A 21,836-nucleotide genomic window follows, 5' to 3' on the forward strand; every position below is an offset into this window, starting at 1 on the left:
AAGGCCTGCATTTTTACAACTGCTTCCAGCTAGATAGGAACCCTTTTTCCATTTCACACATAGGCCCTCTGTGGTCCTGCCAACAAGAGCTACTTCGGTATACCTGAAACACTGCATCTGTGATCTAGTCAGGATAGTCCTTGAACCCTTCCATGGTTAAGTAGACATACTCTCTGACATCACTAATTTATTCATTGAAAACAATATTATGAGCCAGGACAATGCTTGGAGCACAAAGAATAAACACGCTCTGCAACTTTCAGGATATTTGCAATCTAGTTGAGGAGTAAACATTCATTTATCATTCATCAAACATTGCTTGGGCGCCTTCATTTGGCAGGTAAGTTCTTATCAGAACTGATTTAGCTACTGATCTGATAAGAACTGATAGATAAATAAATAATTATAACTTGATAAAAATAATGTAATAAGGAAAGGGTTGTTCAAAGTATTATTAGAATAAAGAGAAAAGGGAAACTAAATCTACTAAGAAAGTAAAAGCAGAGTTTAGAGAAGGAGAAAATTTTTACCTGGCCCTTCAGAATAAATACAAGTTCTCATGATAGAAGTGAAAAAATAATATTAATTTGCAAAGGTACGAGGCATAACAAAAACACATGATGTGCATGTGGACCACAGAAGCTTAGGTTAGGATTCTAGGTTGATGGGAAATATAGCTGGAAAGGTGAATGAGTGTGGCCATGACCTTGAGAATGACAGAGACTGGAACACTCGAGTTTCTTAAGCTGATGGGGATATCACACCTACAGATGTGAGTGTAGCTTTAGCTTCATGTTGGGAAGTCTAAACAAGGTCTCTCTCTGTAGAATTTACTAGGAAATGTAGGCATTCATTAATCTAAAATACATTTAGTGAAAGCTAAATATGCACCAGGCCTATGTTAAGCTCTAGAGATACAAAGAAAAATAACCTCATACCCCTAACTTCATGGTGTTTTGCACAATGTGAAAGAAACACAGATAAAGAAATTGACAAAAAAGTGATCAGTGTTATAAAAGTTAAATGCTTAAGTTGAATCTCTAACTTCGATAAAGGATAAACTGCAGCAACAACAACAAAAGGATTGGAAATCTGGTTACGTGCAAGTTACAACCCATCAATCTGCACGTGTAAGAACTCCTGAGAAAGCGCAAAAAAGAGGAGGAGGGCATGGACACTGACCTACTTACCCCGGCATTCTTATACCTTGGAGCCTAATCTAGCTTCCACTGGTGGCAGCAAAGCTAGGAACAGAGGGAGCAAAGGGCTGAGAGGGCAGGCAGAGGGGGCGGCTGGGGCTAACAATGAATTTATATGCCATGCCCTTGAGGAAGAGATGCATGATATGAGATGTAGGTATGGATTAGAATGTTACCCTGTATACTAGAAGCTCAAGAAATTGGATGAGATTAGCAAAAAAGAGTTTATTTGTCATGACAATATAGTTTTAATCTATGGCTTCTTTTGTATCATACAGTTACTATATGTAAAATTAGCCTAATCTGTTTTATGAAAGAATAATTCACCTCTAGTGTGGAAATATCAGAGATGCTTTTGCCCAGAAGTCTTATAACATAGGTGCAGCTTCACAAAGGCCTATCATTATAGGCAAACAAAACCAAGAAATACTTGAGCAGGAAGTATCAGCTTAAAATATTATGGATTTGAAGTAGATCTTCATAAATAGTAGAGTGAGAACCTCCAAAAATCTGTTTGTCTTTAAAGGCAACAATAACACTAACAAAAATTGTAAAAATCAACTTTTTCATAACTCTGGAAATTAGCTAAAGGTTTGCAACAACTCAAGGAGCATTTATTTAAGAAGAGCTGCTGAATAGTGGTAACAACAGAGAGCTTTTTGTCACTTTAGCTTGCTCCATTTCCACATCCCTCTCCCTTGCTCCATGGTGGCTGTGAAAACCAGCAGCAGACTTACAACCATGGCAGCTATAAAAACCACCAGTTTGGCAGTTATCAAAGCAGACAGATTTGAAGCACCTTCAAAAGACCTATCTTCAGAGCGTTGCTTTTTATTTTTTTTTAAGACAGAGTGTTGCTCTGTCACCCAGGCTGGAGTGCAATGGTGCAATCTTGGTTCACTGCAACCTTCACCTCCCAGGTTCAAGCTACTCTCCTGCCTCAGCCTCCCAAATAGCTGAGTACATCGCCTTCCACCACAGACAGATAATATTTTGTATTTTTAGCAGAGATGGGGTTTTACCATATTGGCCAGGCTGGTCTCAAACTCCTGATCTCAGGGCATCCAGCCACCTGAGCCACCCAATGTGTTGGGGTTATAGGTGTGAGCTGTCACACCCGGCCCAGAGTGTTGCTATTTAACTAACCAGTCGTGTTTTGAAACTCTCCATTTTCAGGCCTTGTCACTATTTGACCTGATGAAGCTTGCTCACTGAAAAAAGTCCTATCTCAAGGGTGTTGGTAAAAAACAATCATAGCAATTATTTATAATCAAAGTTACCTGAGACAGTAAAACCAGGTGGAGCAAAAAAGAGCCTGGCCAAAACCTAAAAAAGGAAGACCTATGAATGAGATGCCTATTAGGGACTCTGAGGCCATATGCATGTGTAGGACTGTATGGATGCCTAGGAAAGACATGAAGAGGTACAAATCTCTCACCTTTGGCTGACTTCGAAATGTTGCACAAGCAGGAAGTAAAGGCTAAGGGAAAATTGTAAACTGCCAGAGCACTGAAAACATGCTGCAATCCACTCACAGAGTTTCTTAGCAATGGAAAATGTATTGGTTCAAGATATTGAGAGATATCTCTATTCAATTGCTGACCACTAAGCTAATCAACTAGAGATGTTAGTTGCAGTATGCAAGAGGGAATATAGACGTTACAGAATTAGTCCAGGAGAGTCACTAAACAAAAACAAAACAAAACAAAACAAAAGTAGAAGCAACAGCAACAACAACAAACCCTGAGAATTTGTAATAGTGTGAATTGATACTTAATTATAAGACACACAAACAGGAAGATCTGACCCATACATAAGGAAAAAAAGTGAATAGAAACTCTGTGGGGAAGTCTTGGACAAAGACCTTTAATGGCCTATTATAAATATGTTCAAGAAAGGAAAAGAAACCATGTAAATAAATTATTTTCCTGTTTAGAAAAAAAAACAAGTGCAGCTTACTGCCAGTGGTCATTTAATTTTACATAAATACAATCTTTGAGGCTGAAGCAAGTCTGACTAATTTTCAATGTAAAAATAAAATATAAAAACTGTTCTTGGAGTTATTTCTAAACAGAACAAACACCAGGATCATCTCAAACATCAGAATCGTGTATTTTGGAAAAATTTAATTCGTCGAATAAATCTTCAGCCAACAACTGTTGGAGAACAACGTTAACATTATGCATAGGAATGCTGTTTTCTAGGATTTGACATTTTTGGTGATTGAGAATTACTACATTTTGTAAATGGAAACACCACTACTAAAAGCACATCCTGTAAGCAGAATGACATCTTTTGTTTCCAAAGTCTATATGCTAGAGCAATGCAAAAACAATTAATAAAAGCAAGATATTTCATGGCAAAGTTATCTCAGGGTAAATGCTGCAGCTGCAAGCACTGCCAGCTAGTGTTCTCAGGGCAAATGAGAAAACAGTTAAACTTAAAAGAAAGTATGAGAATATTGTTCCAACAAAAAGAGAATATCAATAAAGAAATCGAAATTATAAAAATAGAAACAAAGTGAAATTCTGAAGTTGAAATGTACAACTGAAATAAATAAGCATTTATTTTTCTTTTTATGAACAATAAGAGTTCAACAGCAAACTAGAGTTAACAGAGGAAAGAAGCTGAGAACACAAAGATAGGTCAACTAAAACTATTCAGGGGAGAAAAAAAAGCACGAAGAAAAATGACCAGAATCTCAAAACATATAAATCCCCTCTAATCATGAGAAAAAAATCAGAGAAATTCCAACTGAGTGACAATCACATCACTAGTATTCTTCAAAACTGCCAAGATCATCCAATATAAGAAAAGTCTATCTGAATAAATATCACATTCAAGAAGAGCCTAAAGAGGTATAATTATTAAACATAATCTGATATGCTGGATGGGATTCTGGAACAAAAAAGACATTAGGTAAAAAATTTTAAAAAATCCTAAATGGCATATAGATTTTATTTGATAATAATATGCAAATATTGGCTCATTAATTGTAATAAATGTACCACACCAATGTAAGATGCTAGCAATAGGTATGACTAGTTATGGACAATATAGGAAATCTGTGTATTATGTTGACAATTTTTCTGTAAATCTAAAACTGCACTATAATAAAAAGTTTAATAATTAACAAAGCCTCAGAGACCTACAGGACATCACCAAGCATACCAATATACACATAACTGGAGAATGATATGGGAGAGAGAAAGAAAGTGGACAAAAAGAATCTTTGGAGAAATAGTGGCCAAAACTTCACAAATGTAATGAAAGATATGGATCCACACATCCAAGAATCTCAATGAACTACAGTAGGTTATTCACAAAGATATCTACACCTAGATTTATTATAGTCAAACTCTTGTAAGACAAAGACAGAGATAATCTTAAAAGCACCAAGAGAAAAACAAGTCATCAAATACAAGAGCTTCTTTATAAAATAAGCAACTGACTTCTCATCAGAAATTAGGAGGGCCAGAAGACAGTTGGATGACATGGTCACAGTGCTGAAAAAGAAAAACTGCAAATCAAGACTTCTATGTCTGGTAAAAATATGTATCAACATTGAAGGATAAGCAAAAACTAAGATAACTCACTGTCAACCTACCTGCCCTATAAGAAATACTAAAGAGAATCCTTAAGGCCTAAATGAAAGGACAATATTCAGTAACACAAATCACATGAATAAATTTTAAAGCACATCAGTGGAAGTAACTACAAAGAGTAACATAAAAAATAGTTTAAACATATTTTTGCTTTAACTATTTTCTTCTTATCTGATTTAAAAGTTAAATGCATACAGCAATAATTATACAACTAACTGGATGTACTTAAGATGTAATTTATAGAACAAAAATAGCATAAAAAAGAAGGAGACAATTGAGATAAACTGGAGCAAATTTCTTCCTATACTAGTGAAATTAAAGTAGTATTAATCCGAATAGTTTGATTTAAAGTGTTAATTTTAATCTTCATGAAAACGACTAAGAAAATGACTCAAAAATATAGTAAAACAATAAGGGAATTAAAACGGTATTAGAAAATATCTAACACAAAAGAAGGCAGTAGAAGAGGAGTAAAAAAACATAAAACATATAGACAACAAATACCAAAATCACATACTTAAATCCTCCTCCCTAATTAATAAATGGATTAAATAACTACAATTATAAAGAGGGAACTGGAAGAATGGATGTATAATCCAATTACATGCTTTCTACAAGAAAATACAGTTTAGATTCAAAGACACAAATTTGTTGAGAGTAAAAGGATGGAAAACATATATCAGGAAAATAATAACCAAAAAAGGACTGGAGTGACTATACTATCAGGCAAAATTGACTTTAAGAAAAAAAAGTATTACTTGCTAATAAGAATATTTTATATTGTTAAAAAGGTCAATCCCTCAAGAAGACATAACAATTATAAACATATATGTATCTAACAATGGAGCCACAAAATACATGGAGCAAAAATGGAAAGAATTAGAGGGAGAAATAGACAATTAAACAAGAATAGATTGAGACTTTGGTTCCAACTTTCAATAATGGATACAGCAACTATGCAGAAGATCAGTAAGGACATGTAAGACTTAGATAACACTATAAACAGACATCTATACAGATATCTATAAACACTCTATTGAACAACAATAGAATATGTACATTTAAGTACATATAAAACATTTTCAAAAAGAGAACATATATTAGACCATTTTAAAAAAACAGCTTCAATAAATGCTACAGCTGTTTTAGAATTTGTCTAGCAGGTTTTATAGATTTTACCAGAAAACCTTCCACAAAAAAAATTTTCATTAAGTTTAAAGAGATTGAAATAACTGTGTTGTCCAATGACAATGTAATTAACTTAGAAATAAATAATATAGCAAACTTGGAGAATTCAGAAGTACATGGAAATTAAATAACATACTCCTAAATAACAGTGAATCAAAGAAGAAATCACAAGGGAAATTAAAATATTATTTTAGATAAATAAAGATGCAAAATGACATACTAAAATGTACGTGATGCAGCTAAATCAGTTCTTAGAGGGAAATTTATAGCTATCAATCCAAATATTAAAAAAGAAAATCTCAAATGAAAAAGTTAACCATGCATAACAAGAAACTAGAAAAAGAAAACTACACCCAAAATAAGTAGAAGGCCAGAAGTGACACTAAGAACAGAAATAATAAAGTAGCTGATATGGTTAAGCTTTGTGTCCCCACCCAAATCTCATCTTGAACTGTAATCCCCGTAATTCCAACATGCCTACGAAGATACCTGGTGGGAGGTGACTGGATCTTGGAGGCAGTTTTCCCCATGCTATTCTCATGAGAGCTGAGTGAGCTCTCATGAGATCTGATGATTTTATGAGAGGCCCTTCCCACTTTGCTAATCACTCTTCTCTCTCCTGCTGCCTTGTGAAGGATGTGTTTGTTTCCCCTTCTGCCATGATTGCAAGTTTCCTGAGGTTTCCCCAGCCATGTGAAAGTATAAGCCAATTATACCTCTTTCCTTTATTAATTACACAGTCTCAGGCATATGTTTACAGCAGTGTGAAAATAGACTAATACAGTAAACTGGTACTGCAGAGAGTGGGGTACTGCTACAACGGCACCTGAAAATGTGGAAGTAACTTTGGAACCGGGTAACAGGCAATGACTGGAACAGTTTGGAGGGCTCAGAAGAAAACAGGAAAATGTGGAAAAGTTTGGAACTTCCTAGAGTTGTTGAATGGCTTTGACCAAAATGCTGATAGTGATATGGACAATGAAGCCCAGGCTAAAGTGGTTTCACATAAGATAGTATAGTATTTGCATATAATCTACATACACCCTTCTGTATATTTTTAATCATCTCTAGATTACTTATTTAATACCTATACAAAGCTGCATGTTACTTCATTCTTGTGGATTCAATGTAGTACTCAGTTTGTGACAGATACAAGTTTCGATCTTTGGAACCCTGTGAAATTTTTTCCCCAAATATTTTTGAATTGCAATTGGTTGAATCCATGGATGTGGAAATCATGCACAGAGGGCCAACTGTATTTGGGTTGTTTCTACTTTTTGGCTATTACAAATAATCTGCTATGAACATTGTGTTATCACATGGATAGGTTTTCATTTCTCTTGGGTATATACCTAGAAGTGGAATTATTGGGTTTTGTAGTCAATGTTTACCTTTTGAGGCAAACCTAAACAGTTTTTTTTAAGTGCCTGAATTAGTTAAATTCACACTAACAATGTATGAGGGTTTTGATTTCTCCATGTCCTTATCATCACTTGTTATTGTCTATCTTTCTGCTTATAGCCATCCTAGTGGGTGTGAAGTGGTATCTCATGATCTTGATTTGCATCTTCCTAATCACTAATTGATATGGTTTGGCTCTGTGCCCCCACCTAAATCTCATCTTGTAGCTCCTATAATTCCCATATGTTGTGGGAGGAACCCCGGGGAGATGACTGAATCATGGGGATGGGTCTTTCCCATGCTTTTCTAATGATAGTGAATGGGTCTCTAAGGATCTGATGGTTTTAAAAACAAGAGCTTCTCTGCACAAGCTCTCTCTTTGCTTGCTGCTATCCATGTAAGATGTGGCTTGCTCCTCCTTGCCTTCTGTCATGATTGTGAGGCCTCCCCAGCCATGTGGAACTGTAAGTCCAATAAACCTCTTTCTTTTGTAAATGCCCAGACTTGAGTGTGTCTTTATCAGCAGCGTGAAAATCGAATAATACACTAATGATGTTCAGCGTCGATTCATCTCCTTATTAGTGTGTTAGCTTCTTTGGTGAAATGTCTATTCAGATCCTTTGCCTATTGTTAAATTGGGTTGTCCTTTTATTATTGAGTTATATGTGTTACTTATATATTGTAATAGCCAGAAAGAGAAGAAGAACTTTTTGGGAACTGGAATAAAGGTGATTTTGCTATGCTTTAGCAAAGAGACTGGTGGCATTTTGCCCCTGCAAAATATGTGGAACTTTGAACCTGAGAGAGTGATTTAGGGTATCTGGCAGAAGAAACTTCTAAGCAGCAAAGCATTCAAGAAGTTTGCTGCAGGCATGGAGCCCCCATGGAGAACCTCTGCTAGGGCAGTGCAGAAGGAAAATGTCGGGTCAGAGCCCTGACACAGAGTCTCCAGTGGAGCTATGGGAAGAGAGCAACTGTCCTCCAGAACCCAGAATTGTAGATTAACCAACAGCTTGCCCCATGCAGCTGGAAAAGCCTTACACACTCAACACCAGCCTGTGAATGCAGCCAGGAGGGGGCTGCACCCTGCAAAGCCACAGGGGTGAAGCTGCCCAAGGCTGTGGGAGCTCATGCCCTGGATGTGAGACATGGAGTCAAAGGAGATGATTTTGGAACTTGAAAGTTTAATGACTGTCCTATTGGGTTTTGATATCTGTAGAGGGTCCAAGAACCAATACCCCAAGAATACCAAGGGAGGAATGTATCTATCAAATGATAAATAGATAAACAAAGTGTGGCACGGTATAGCCATATAATCAAAATTATTCAGAAAACAAATAGAAAGGAAGAAATACTGAAACTTGCTAACATGGGTGAACCTTGAAAACATTATCCTAAGTGGAAGAAGCCAGTCACAAAATGTCACAAATCATGTGATTCCATTGATATAAAATGTGTAGAATAGGCAAATTCATAGAGACAGAAAGTAGATTGGTGGGTCCCAGAGGCTGGGTGTTTAGATAGTGGTGATAGTCGTGAAGATACTAAATATGTAAATATACTAAAAACCACTGAATTGTATACTTTAAAATGGTGAATTATGATACAAGAATTATATTTCAATATAGTCACAGAAAAACTGTTATGAATTTGGTATTAGTAGATAAGTTCTATTTTATATTTTTAAAACACAAATAACAATACTAATTATCCACCCAAGGCACTATGTAAGTGTAAAATAAGTCCCATTTAGAGATGAGGTCTTGCTGCGACCATTTAACTTCTCTTCTTTGTACTCTTGAGACAATAAAAAATGTATGTGCCAGGAGGAACAATTTCCATATCAATGGTCTGCTTGGGTGTTTGAGGTTTGGAAGGGATTTTATGATTAATGATTTTCTGAAGTTAACTTTAGACTTTCCAAATTCCAAAGAAATTAACTTTCCTTTTAAGTAAAGTGTAGGCTAGGTGTGGTGGCACAACTTTACTCCTCACTTCGGAAGGCTGAGGCAGGAGGATTACTTGAGCCCAGGAGTTCAAGACCAGCCTGGCAATATGGCAAAATCCTGTTTTCAACAAAAATACAAAAATTAGCCAGGAGTGGTGGCATGCACCTGTAATCCCAGCTATGTGGGAAGCCGAGGCAGGAGGATTGCTTGATTCCAGGAGTTTGAGTTGCAGTGAGTCATGATCATGCTACTGTACTCCCGTCTGGGTAACAGAACAAGACCTTGTCTCAAAACAAATAACAACAACAACAACAAAAGTACGGAACAATCGCACTAACCTGCTTTCCAAAAATTCTGAAAAATCATCCTGAAGTTCAAACTTGTGTAGAACTTCTCCAATTAGATAGCCACTGGAAAATGCCTTTGCAAATGACTTGGGACCTGAGTTTCAAAACAATGAGATAAAAAACGTGAATACAAGGTTGTGCATAGAGCTAATAATCTCATTATATATACATATACTAAAGACTATACAACCTAACTTAAACTCAAAATGCCATGAATATATTTCTAGAAACACCTTTTAATAACCAAAGGAAAATGCTGATGTTTAACACTAGATATTTTATAAAGATCCCCAAATAATATAAATCAATAATTGATGAAATATACAATTTAGAAGGAAAAGAAAGACAACTGATAAAAATTTTTTTAAAATGCTACCAAGAAAATTTATAAATAATATTAGATCTAAAAACTAGCCTTCAAAATATTTTATAAAATTATACTCTAATATTTTCATTACCCATACAACCTATGATGATAGCATATTTTGACTAAGTGAGATTCAAGCTAACTTCTTTTAAACAAAGACTTCATTTTAACCTGTAAAACAGTGGAAAATTTACTAAAACCATTTGCACCTTCTTAAATAAACCTCCTGAACATAATCAAACTTCTCCTTCATGGTTCAGAGGGGACAGTGTGGTTCAGTTATTGTCCCACGTAATTATGGAGAAATAACCCAGAGGAAAACCGGCTTCAGGGCCAGAGACATCCGTGTTGGGGTCTTGGCTCTGCCCCTTACGAGCTGTGTGACATTGGGCAAGCTGCTTCATCTTCCTGAGTTTCAGCCTCACGTCTAGAACAGAGATAATCACATCTATATCTTATCTCAGAGAGCTATTTAATATTAATAGTTCTCTTTTGCTATTAGTAGTGTTTGAGAATTGCTACTAATTGAGGATACCATGCCTGCCGCATAGTAGGTACATAATGATAAGTGCAGAAACAATTTTTTAAGTGTTCAATAAAATTTGCTTTCTTTAAAAATGTTCTTAGTTTTGAGTCACTTGTATTTTTCTTACACGGTAAAAGATACAGAGTTACATCGTATTCAAAGATTATATATAAAATAAATATATATTATCATAGGCCAAAGCCATCATCTCTCAAATTACTTCAAAAACCTCCACAAATCTTCAACATGCTTCCGTCAGGTTCCTTTAGGCAACCTCCGTTAAAATGCTATATGTCATTGTAGTTTCATAAACTCAGTCTTACCAGATTGTTCTATTTTACCTGTCTGACTAATAAGGAGGTGGCTAATTGACCAGGAAGAAATCACATTTCTTCATGATACGTAGAAGTGATGCTTAGTTGTGTGAGCTAAGTTGCTCTGTAACAGCCACTGCACAGTCTTCACTCCAAAGATTATAACCTATCATAATCCTTTTTTGCATACCTGATACCAGCCCACAATTTTATCTAGGTCTTTCTTACTATCTGTTCTCAAAACCCTTTATACTCAGAGTAATACCCAAGCCTTATGTTGAGTCAATGCAATAATAAAGGTAGTTTAAAAATATGTCAATGATTCTCATTGATTTTATTTACTCAGGTTGAGCTCTTGAACTGTCTAGAATGAGAATCTATTCATTATGATTACATAATTTTTATTGGCAGTAGAAAAAATAAAAGGTAGAAAACTTTCAGGGGAAGCAGTGCTTTTGTCTATGGATCACTTTAGCAACAAGTAAAAAAATGAAACTTTTATAAGCTCCAGGGAAATGAAAGCTTTCAATCACCTAACCTTGTGTTCAACTATAGTTCATATGAGAACAGACACATTGCATGTATTCTTAAAGTCTATAGTCTGGCACCTATTAGTGGATTTTAGCATGACTTTCCACAAATAGACCAGTTTCATCATCATTTTAAAACTATTCAGGGCAGAATGATCTCACTCGAAGCCCATGATACATTCTTTCAGAGTTGATGGTTTGATGCCCTTTCTCGGTCACATCTGTCCTTCCGAAGCTATGTCTTAATGGGAAACACTGAAGCAACTCTTTTTCTCATTTTCTCAAGCAACTCTTGAGAAAATATACTTAGAGAACAGTATGTCCTAAAGCTTCCAGCAGAGAATTTGAAATTCATGCCATACGTGAGCTTTATAACTCAGCTAGATCTGTTGTGCCGCCTGGAATACCTCATAGCACAAGCTAAGCTTCAGCTTCACAATCTAAGCACTGAATTGCTCTGACTTTAACACAGCACCACTTGAATATCATAATGCCTTGTGATGCTACTGAAATGAGGATTGGCTTGATCTTATACTAAATGCCATCTGTTATTTAGCAAGTGTCTTCTGGCTTCATACCTCAGTCTTTAAAGCAATTGAAAGCCAAATGGCTCCTTTTGCCTCCAATGGGCAAAAGTGTGCCACCTCCTCCTGTGTCCTCCTTCCCTTGCAGACCCCAAAGCTCTGATTGCGACTACAACCCTCAATGTGCCACCCAGGGTGCTCTAGCTGTGTCTTTCACCTTTTCTGTCTGTTGCTTCCTTCTTTCTGCCTTTTCCCTTCTCTTCTCCCTAGCCTATCCCTATTCTTCCCTTAGTTTTCTAAACAGCCCTTGGACATAGGCCTATTATTTATCTATGGATGTATCTGTGTCTTTCTATTCCTTGGCCATCAGGGTCTTATCCTAGTTTTTGGCTTATTGCTTTCTGGTCAATAGCTGTTGCTATGTTACCTTCAGGTAATATCTTTCCTTTGCCGCCTCCCTCTGGGGTTTGCACTGTGCCTGTTGTTCATGTTGACTGAATGCTGAAAGTCTAGCCCATGAATAACTAGGGAATACTACATCCTTCTCCTTCATCTTCAATGTGGCTGACAAATGGTCTGCAGCAAACTGTTTTCTACAAAAAGGTCACCAGAAAAATGAAATCATCACCCATTTCCTTTGAAATGGCATGACATATTAATAAGGCAATTATGATATGAATAAAATAGAGGTGTTTACAGTATAAAGGTTAAAGAAGGATGGTAAACACTTACGTACTTCACTGTCAGAGTGATTTATAACAAATAAGCAAGTTCCAAAATATCTGTTTGAAGCCTTTTACACATAAGACACTTCAGATTTACTGTGTGCCACATCAGCAGAAACTAGAACAATGAGTGAAGAATATAGCAGATGATAAAAGCAACCAAGGGGAAACTTGGAGAAAAATATTAAAAGGAAAAGAAAAAAGAACACATATAAGAACTTAGACTAAGAAAGCAAAAGCTGAAGAAAAAGTGTATACTTTTATATTAATAGGACTAATAGATTAAAAAGTATAAAATAAGAAAACAGATAAGAAGCCAGAGAGAGAGAGAGAGAGAGAGAAAGAGAGGACAAAGGTGATAGGGAGAAACAGTGAGGAAAAAAGAAAAAGCTTATTTTTCTTCTCTTTGGTTTATCATGTTCTTCTTCCTACAAATGTCACTGAATGCCATGACTAATTTCATGACACCCACCTCTATAAATTAATTTGCACTAACAACTGAAATTCTGTATGGGGGGAAAACAGACAAGTTGGTTCCAGAACAAGGAACAATGAAAGAAACGACAAGTAAATAAAACCATGGGAGCCCAGTGACAATCTTCATCCTAAACCCAAAATTATGTACATCTGGGATTAAAATTTTTCAGCAGCAATTCAATCCTGCCTCTAATATTCTAAGTCACATGCCTGGTCCCCATCACTGAAGCTTCCTTTTGCTAATAAATCTTTGATGCGGGTTTCTGTGATGGATCTATGTTAGACTGGGACAGCAGGTGAAATATCGATGTGCCTCTCCATCAAAATGGGCCTGAGCCAGCTGGAGGAAGCACAGAAAGCCATTCACATTCCACATGGTAATAAGGAGAGCACAGGTTCTGGAGAAAGATTCTGTTAGAGAATGTCCTGGCTCATTTATAAGCTGCTTCACCTTGGGCAACTACGTAGCCACAGTTTCTCATCTGTAAAAATGAGAGAATGATGAGCTCTATCTTGTAAGAGTAGTTTTGAGAATTAAATATTGTATGTAAAATGCTTAGTATACTGCCTGGTCCACAGTAAAAGCTCAGTGACTATTTTTATTGTTATTATTACTGTCTTCTAATTTAAGAAAAGAGGTCTTATTAATTACACAAACTGCAAATAACAGATCCCTAGTGATTATAGTACAAACATTCTTGTTTAAAAGACAATTCAGTACTCAGAAAGCAAATATTTGGCAATCCCTGAAAATCATATACAGGCCCACTCTTTAGGCCAGATAGCTATAAAACTCCCCCACTGATCTGGGGAAGCACGTGTACTCAAACACAGTTTATTTCTACAGCAAAATGTTCAGTCACATTCAGTGAAATGACTAAGGACTAAACAGCCTCATAGCATTTCTGGTCAGGTTTTGCCACCAAATGAATAATGCACAAAGTTGCAGTTTTCAGAGATTTTTGGATTTTAGATTTTTTTAGGCAAGGAACTGCAGACTCACACCATTTTATGCTCAGTGGCCTTTATTCCTCCTTTACTAGAGCAGGAAAGATCCACCCTGTTAGATAGCCTGCACTATCAACTACATTTAAAAAGACAAGCAAATTTACTTTCATTTGAGACTAAAAAGCAAAACAAAACAAAAACCTGCTGAAGGTTTGGAATTGGCATGGTCCTATCAGGCCGTGGTGTTCCTAGAAACTGGCTGGGTGCTCACAGCTAGGCCTTGGCATTGTTCTGCTAAACTTAACCAATTTCACAGCACACCAACATCAGATTCTGTGATCCTAATGAATCAAAACGAAAACAAAATCCCTTGTAATCATGCCTGAGCTCAAATCAAAACAAGAATATTGTCCAATACAAAAATAACCAAATATGTCCCTGTTCTGGCTAATAAGAATAATTTTTGCTTCTCTACTAATTTTAGCTTTGCTTTGATCATTTTTATCACCTTCTAAATAAGATTTATTAAGATAGCCAAATCACAAAATTGTCTATGCTTCTGGAGAGGATTTAATTGGCAGGAAAGCACCACTTCCTGGAACCATCCTCAAAAACAACTAACACAAGCCCAAGTCATTTCTAGCACCTTCTTACTGAGATGTCCTGCAGTCCCCATGGTATGTGTTCTCTCTTGTTACAACAAGTCTATAAATCCAGCTTTGTTCAACTACAGATGTGTTCTGTGATCTTTGGCAGGGGACACTGATGTTTTCTTTCCTTTGGTAAAAGAATAGGATAGTCAGTCTTCACAATTTTATCCTTTGAAGGCTTTATCATAATTCTTGAGATTTACTATCTGAAACTAAATCTCAACTGCAATATTAAAACCCTCTTTAATTGTGAAAATACTGAGCATACATCTTTTCTTGGAATTCCATTTCTTAAAATTTTTACTTTGAATTACACAATGGCCTTCTGCTACTAGATTTGCTGTATTAATTTTTAGTCAATGAAAGCCAAGTTTTAATCAAGAAAAATGCTGTAAGGCTGGCCAGGAAATATCAAAATCTGTTGCTTTACGTCAGAAGCAATATATTTTCTAACGACCCTGAGAGCTTAAGTATGAGAAAATATGTAAGGTTTAGACTCAGTTTGAAGAAGCCTAGAACTAAAAGGCAGCAGGCCTAGAATGTACTGCTAACTTGCTACTACCTAGCTGCATAATCCTAAATAATGCTCTTAACACATCTGATTAGATTTCCTTGTCTGCTAAAGAAGAATTAAATGATGTCCAAGATTATTTTTCAGATCTACAGTTATATAATTCCATAATGTGGTAAGGTTACCAGAATACATTACAAACTCTTGCGTAAAAATAAATATTCAGTGGAATTTTTGATATCTCCATCTTTTCTTAAAATAAAAATGATCCTTCTGAAAATGTCAGGACAAAAGACGAAATCAACAAAGTGTTGTTAATGCATGAGAGGATGCTCCTAAAATTTGGGACAAAGAGTAGAAAATACCACTCTCTAAATCAAATGCTACTAAGATTTAATATAAAAGGACAAGATTAATCATCTATGGAAACTTACTTGGAAAAAAACCCAATTAACAAGGAGCATAGATTATCTCTTAAAACTCACAAAAATTTACCTGTTTAATTTTTTTACATATCACGTAAGCAATGATCTTGGGATATATTAATCAATCTTATTTAAAATAAGAATATACCATAACGATAGAATAATTCACAACTTTTGTAATTTCAGAAGCTTTTGGTGGTAGAAGTAACATTGGAAAATATTACTGAACAGTGTGTCTTCCCGAAGTACTGTAGGACAGAGGGGCAGAAATTCTCACCCTAATCTAATCTAATTCACCTGTCACTGCTATCTAGATGAAATATCTCTAGATCAGAAAAGTAAAACACAGCACATATTAGCTTTGACTGCCCTTCCAACAACTGTACCATTATTTAGCCTCACATGTTTGGCATTGTCATCCTGTTTCTTAGTCCAAACAAGCAACTATGGACTTAGTCACTTCTAAACAAACTAATTCATCCACCTTTGCCACTTAGCCATCTAGGAATTAGTTCATGCCCTATGATATTATGCCTAGATGGTTGAGTTATATTTCTTGTGACTTCAAATTAAAAATAATCCTCATAAAAAGAGTTCAAATGAATATATTTGAGAGAGTTACTTAAACATATATATTCAGGCCTACATTTAAAACTTTCATGTACAATATAGGACCTAAAAGCATAAGTTCAAACTCTAGCTCTACGACCTACTAGCTATGTGACCTTGAACAAATTACCAAGCCCTGTCATCCTCCTTACTCATCTGAACATCTAGGGCAATACCTCTTAGGGTTGTTTTTATGATTAAATAAGAAAATTTATCTAAAGGGCTTATAAAGAGTATGGTATATGTATATAACTGCTCAATAAGGGATAACTTTCATTTGTAAACTTCATTTGAACTCCATATAACTTTTCCACAAGCTCCCACAACACTTTATTATAATATTCTTATGATATTCCAACTAAGTATTAAACTTCCTTTTCTCCTATTTTGTCATGTGACATTTGGCTTCTTTTTGATTTTTCATCTTTAATGCTATATTGAATTTTCCCTTCAAATTACAAAGGCAATCAAATTATGCAACAAACAAGATAACAGAAATGTATAAAGAAAAGCTACCAATCTCTCATTCCCCAGGGTAATCCCTATAACAACTTGTTTGTATCCTTCTACACTTTCCTCTATGCTTATACAAACCATAATATGAAGACTCAGATGTACAATAGTCCACTATTTGTCTTTCCACACTTTTCTTCATGCTCATATTAATGTCCATATTCGTATCTGTGTGTTTCGTAATTGGTACATATATATTATCATACTAGTCACAATAAGTGCTAACTTTTGATTTTTACTTAATAAAAATATATACATAACCTTTAGATCAAAAGTTATAGCAACTAACTCATTCTTTGTAATAACTGCATAACAATTCATAGCATGAATAAAGTATCATTGATCTAAGCATTACACTTTTGAAAGATACTCAGATTGTTTCCCATTTTTATTTTTGTCCTTGTAATTCATGGAGTAATAAACATCGTTGTTCAAATATTTTTATATATTGGTGCTTTTATTTTTATTTGATAGATGCTGAAAAGTAAGGCTTAGCATTTATGTCCCAAGTGCTGTTCTAAATGCTTTAAATTTATATCCCATTTAATCTTGATACAACCAGATGAGGTATCATTAGTACTGCTCTTTTTAAGTATGATGAATTTTAGGTAAATAACTTGTCCAAAAGATTTCAAAGCAGTCTAGCTGCCAGGTTCTTGCTCTTTATACTTCCCTTACACAGAAATTGCCTGATTACCTTCCCCAGAGGTTACAACCACTTACAATCCTTCCATGATAGATTCTATAAACCATGCAAAGCCTTCCATTGTGCACCACAGAACAGTTTATCTAATGATAAGACAGCAACAGGAAATGTGCTTCCTTGAATGCACAAATCCTAGCTTATTGGCTTACAAACACAGTTAAGTGTGTTCCCTATATTCCAAAGGCCTTTTACAATGTGGAATCTGGTTGCCTCCTTGAGGACTGTTTCCATCTCTCTTATAATAGTGGAGATTAAAAAATAAATACATACTTCTCCTGGAAGATGTCCTTTACATCCTTTGTCAATTGCATTCCTAGGAATATTTTTCTTTGTAGCAATTGTGAATGGCAGTTCGTTCTTGATTTGGTTCTCTTTAAGTCTGTTATTGGTGTATAGGAATGCTTGTGACTTCTGCACATTGATTTTGTATCCTGAGACTGCTGAACCTGAGACTTTGCTGAAGTTGCTTATCAGTTTAAGGAGATTTGGGGCTGAGATGATGGGGTCTTCTAAATATACAATCACGTCGTTTGCAAATAGAGACACTTTGACTTCCTCCTTTCCTAATTGAATAAGCTGTATTTCTTTTTCTTGCCTGATTGCTCTGGCTAAAACTTCCAATACTATACTGAATAGGAGTGGTGAGAGAGGACATCCTTGTCTAGTGCCAGATTTCAAAAGGAATCCTTCCAGTTTTTGCCCATTCAGTATGATATTGGCTGTGGGTTTGTTGTAAATAACCTTTATTATTTTGAGATACATTCCATCAATACCTAGTTTATTGAGAGTTTTTAGCATAAAGAGCTGTTGAATTTTGTCGAAGGCCTTCTCTGCATCAATTGAGATAATCATGTAGTTTTTGTCTTTCGTTCTGTTTATGTGGATTACGTTTATAGACTTGCATATGTTGAACCAGCCTTGCTTCCCTGGGATGAAGCCTACTTGATTGTGATGGATAAGATTTTTGATGTGCTATTGTTATCAGTTTGCCAGTATTTTATTGAAGATTTTTGCATCTATGTTCATCATGGATATTGGCCTAAAGTTTTCTTTTTTTGTTGAGTCCCTGCCAGGTTTTGGTATCAGGATGATGTTGGTCTCATAAAACAATTTGGGAAGAATTCCCTCTTTTTGTATTGTTTGGAATAGTTTCAGAAGGAGTAGTACCAGTGCCTCTTTGTATTCTGGTAGAATTTGGCTGTGAACCCATCTGGACCTGGGCATTTTTTGGTTGGTAGGCTATTAATTGCTGCCTCAACTTCAGCCCTCGTTATTGGTCTATTCAGGGTTTCATTTTCTTCCTGGTTTAGGCTTGGGAAGGTGCAAGTGTCCAGGACTGTATCCATTTCTTCCAGGTTTACTGGTTTATGTGCATAGAGTTGTTTGTAGTAAACTCCGATGGTAGTTTGTATTTCTGTGGAATCAGTGGTATTATCCCCTTTATCGTTTTCTATTGCATCTATTTGATTCTTCTCTCTTTTCTTTTTTATTAATCTGGCTAGTGGTCTACAAACCACTGCTCAAGGAAATAAGAGAGGACACAAATAGATGGAAAAACATTCCATGCTCATGGTTAGGAAGAATCAATATTGTGAAAATGGCCATACTGCCCAAAGTAATATATATTCAGTGTTATCCCCATCAAGCTACCTATGACCCTCTTCACAGAACTGGAAAAAAAAACACCTTAAACTTCATATGGAACCAAAAGAGAGCCTGCAGAGCCAAGACAATTCTAAGCAAAAGGAAAAAAGCTGGAGACATCATGCTACCTGATTTCAAACTATACTACAAGGCTACAGTAATCAAAATAGCATGGTACTGGTACCAAAACAGAGATATAGAACAACAGAAGAGAACAGAGACCTTGGAGGCTATGCCACACATCTACAACCATTAGATCTTTGACAAACCTGACAAAAACAAGCAGTTGGGAAAGAATTCCCTGTTTAATAAATGGTGTTGGGAAAACTGGCTAGCCATGCGCAGAAGGCAGAAACTGGACCCCTTCCTGACATCTTACACTAAAATTAACTTTAGATTGATTAAAGATTTAAACACAAGACCTAACACCATAAAAACCCTAGAAGAAAACCTAGGCAAAACCATTCAGGACACAGGCATAGTCAAGGACTTCATGACTAAAAGCACTGGTAACAACAGCCAAAATAGACAAATGGGATCTAATTATATTCCAGAGCTTCTGTGGAGCAACAGAAACAATCTTTAGAGTGAACTGGCAACCAAAAGAATGGGAAAAAATTTTTGCAATCTACCTATCTGACAAAGGGGTAACGAATCTACAAAGAACTAAAACAGATTTACAAGAAAAAAAACAACCCCATTCAAAAGTGAGTGATGGATATGAACAGACACTTTTCAAAAAAGACACATAAGAGGCCAAAAAACATGAAAAAATGCTCATCATCACTGGTCATTAGAGAAATGCAAATCAAAACCACATTGAGATACCATCTCATGCCAGTTAGAATTGCGATCACTAAAATATCTGTAGATAACAGATGATGGAAAGGATGTGGAGACAAAGGAACACTTTTACACTGTTGGTGGGAGTGTAAATCAGTTCAACCTTTGTGGAAGACAGCATGGTGATTCCTCAAGGATCTAAAAATAGAAATTCCATTTGACCCAGCAATCCCATTACTGGGTATATATCCAAAGGATTATAAATCGTTCTATTATAAAGACACATGCACCCATATGTTCATGGCAGCACTGTTTACAATAGCAAAGACCTGGAACCAACCCAAATGCCCACCAATGATAGACTAGACAAGGAAAATGTGGCACATATACACCATGGAATACTATGTGGCCATAAAAAATGACGAGTTTGTGTCCTTTGTAGGGACATGGATGAATCTAGAAACCATTATTCTCAGCAAACTGACACAAGAACAGAAAATCAAACACCACATGTTCTCACTCATAGGCGTGTGTTGAACAACGAGAACACATGGACACACAGAGGGGAGCATCACACACTGGGGTCTGTTGGGGGGATTATGGTAGGGACAGCGGGGGGTGGGGAGGTTGGGGAGGGATAACGTGGGGGAAATGCCAGATAAAGGTGACAGGGGAATGGATGCAGCAAACTACATTGCCATGTATGTACCTATGTAAGAATCCTGCATGTTCTGCACATGTACACCAGAACCTAAAGTACAATAAAACATATATTTATAAAATTTTTTTAAGTAATAAATAAATAAATAGGTATTGCTAATGAATGGAGAGCAGAATACTGCATTAGAACTGGGTGTTTCTGCTGGCTTCCATAGCTACACTTCAGGAAAGCAGTTGCCAGGAATTTTCCATTTATAGCCTAAATCTTGTTACAATTCTTAATCGGTCTTCAGCCTTTCCATGTTTACAGAATGAAAACCAAAATTCCCCAAACTGATTACAATTATAATGGCATCTACTGTTTTTATGTATCTTTATTAATTTCATTTATTTATCCTAAAAGTATTTAAAAATGTTGCAATACAGTCCTGGAGACTTCAACAAAGAGTGTGGGGTTTTGTTTGTTTGTTTGTTTGTTTTGAGAGAGAGTCTTGCTGTGCCGCCCAGGCTGGAGTGCAGTGGCACGATCTCAGCTCACTGCAACCTCTTCCTCCTGGGTTCAAGTGATTCTCCTGCCTCAGTCTCCCAAGTAGCTGGGACTACAGGCATGCACCACCATGCCTGGCTGATATTTGTATTTTTAGTAAAGATGGTGTTTCACTATGTTGGCCAGGCTGGTCTTAAACTCCTGACCTCGTGGTCTGCCTGCCTTAGCCTCCCAAAGGGCTGGGATTACAGGTCAAGTCCCCATGCCTGGCCCAGGTGTGGTTTTTACTAATAAAATAAATGAACTCAATTAAACTAAGTAATATGTTACTGCTTTTCCTTTAGAAGAGTACAACTTAAGGGCGTGATACTGCATTTGGGTTCCTATGGTGATACAGGAGTAAGAAATTATAAATGCTAAATATTGTCCTCAGCCCATCATATTTTAGCAAATAAACAGCTGGAGACACAACGGGATAATCATAGAATCCTAGGAAAAAATTTCTTGCAGTTCATAGGGAGTGTGTAGGTAGTGATTTGACAAAGAAAGAGTCTGAGGTTTATGCCTCAAGAAATGCAACAGGAGAGGCTCTGTGTTGAAGATCCTCATGCTGATAATATTAATAACTGCTTTTCAGCCACAGAAACACTACCGATCTAGCAATTTCTGTGGATAACCTAAGGATGAGCTGGCACCACTGCCTCTCTGGTAGCAAGCTGGTGTTAAGCAAGAGTTCTTCTGGGAAAAC

The 21,836-nt window shown here is 36.2% G+C and overlaps 1 protein-coding gene, 1 long non-coding RNA gene and 1 other non-coding gene across 16 annotated transcripts in view; 2 read left to right on the forward strand and 1 right to left on the reverse strand.

Annotated features, from left to right (window-relative positions):
* The window catches only part of SPEF2 (sperm flagellar 2), a 206,853-nt gene that overhangs the window by 183,978 nt on the left and 1,039 nt on the right, over positions 1 to 21,836 (reverse strand). For 12 of the 14 annotated variants that reach the window (XR_004739958.3, XR_004739959.3, XM_078365607.1 and 9 more), the window contains exon 2: positions 9,681 to 9,783. The exons of 1 other annotated variant lie outside the window; for it this stretch is intronic. Coding sequence is in view for 10 of the 13 variants with exons in the window: in XM_078365607.1 (XP_078221733.1) it covers positions 9,681 to 9,783 (103 nt within the window). In the remaining 3 variants the exon portion in view is untranslated. Of the gene's footprint in view, positions 1 to 9,680; positions 9,784 to 12,377; positions 12,544 to 21,836 lie in introns of all 14 variants that reach the window. One more of the 14 variants, XM_078365608.1, reaches the window with a different exon arrangement.
* The window catches only part of LOC128931392 (uncharacterized), a 36,100-nt gene that overhangs the window by 6,840 nt on the left and 7,424 nt on the right, over positions 1 to 21,836 (forward strand). The gene's annotated exons all lie outside the window — the stretch shown is intronic.
* LOC118151917 (U7 small nuclear RNA) lies at positions 5,934 to 5,995 on the forward strand. The gene has a single exon (XR_004740310.1). It is a non-coding gene; the product is annotated as a U7 small nuclear RNA (small nuclear RNA).

Source organism: Callithrix jacchus, chromosome 2 (assembly GCF_049354715.1).
Source record: "Callithrix jacchus isolate 240 chromosome 2, calJac240_pri, whole genome shotgun sequence".
NCBI lineage: Eukaryota > Metazoa > Chordata > Mammalia > Primates > Cebidae > Callithrix > Callithrix jacchus.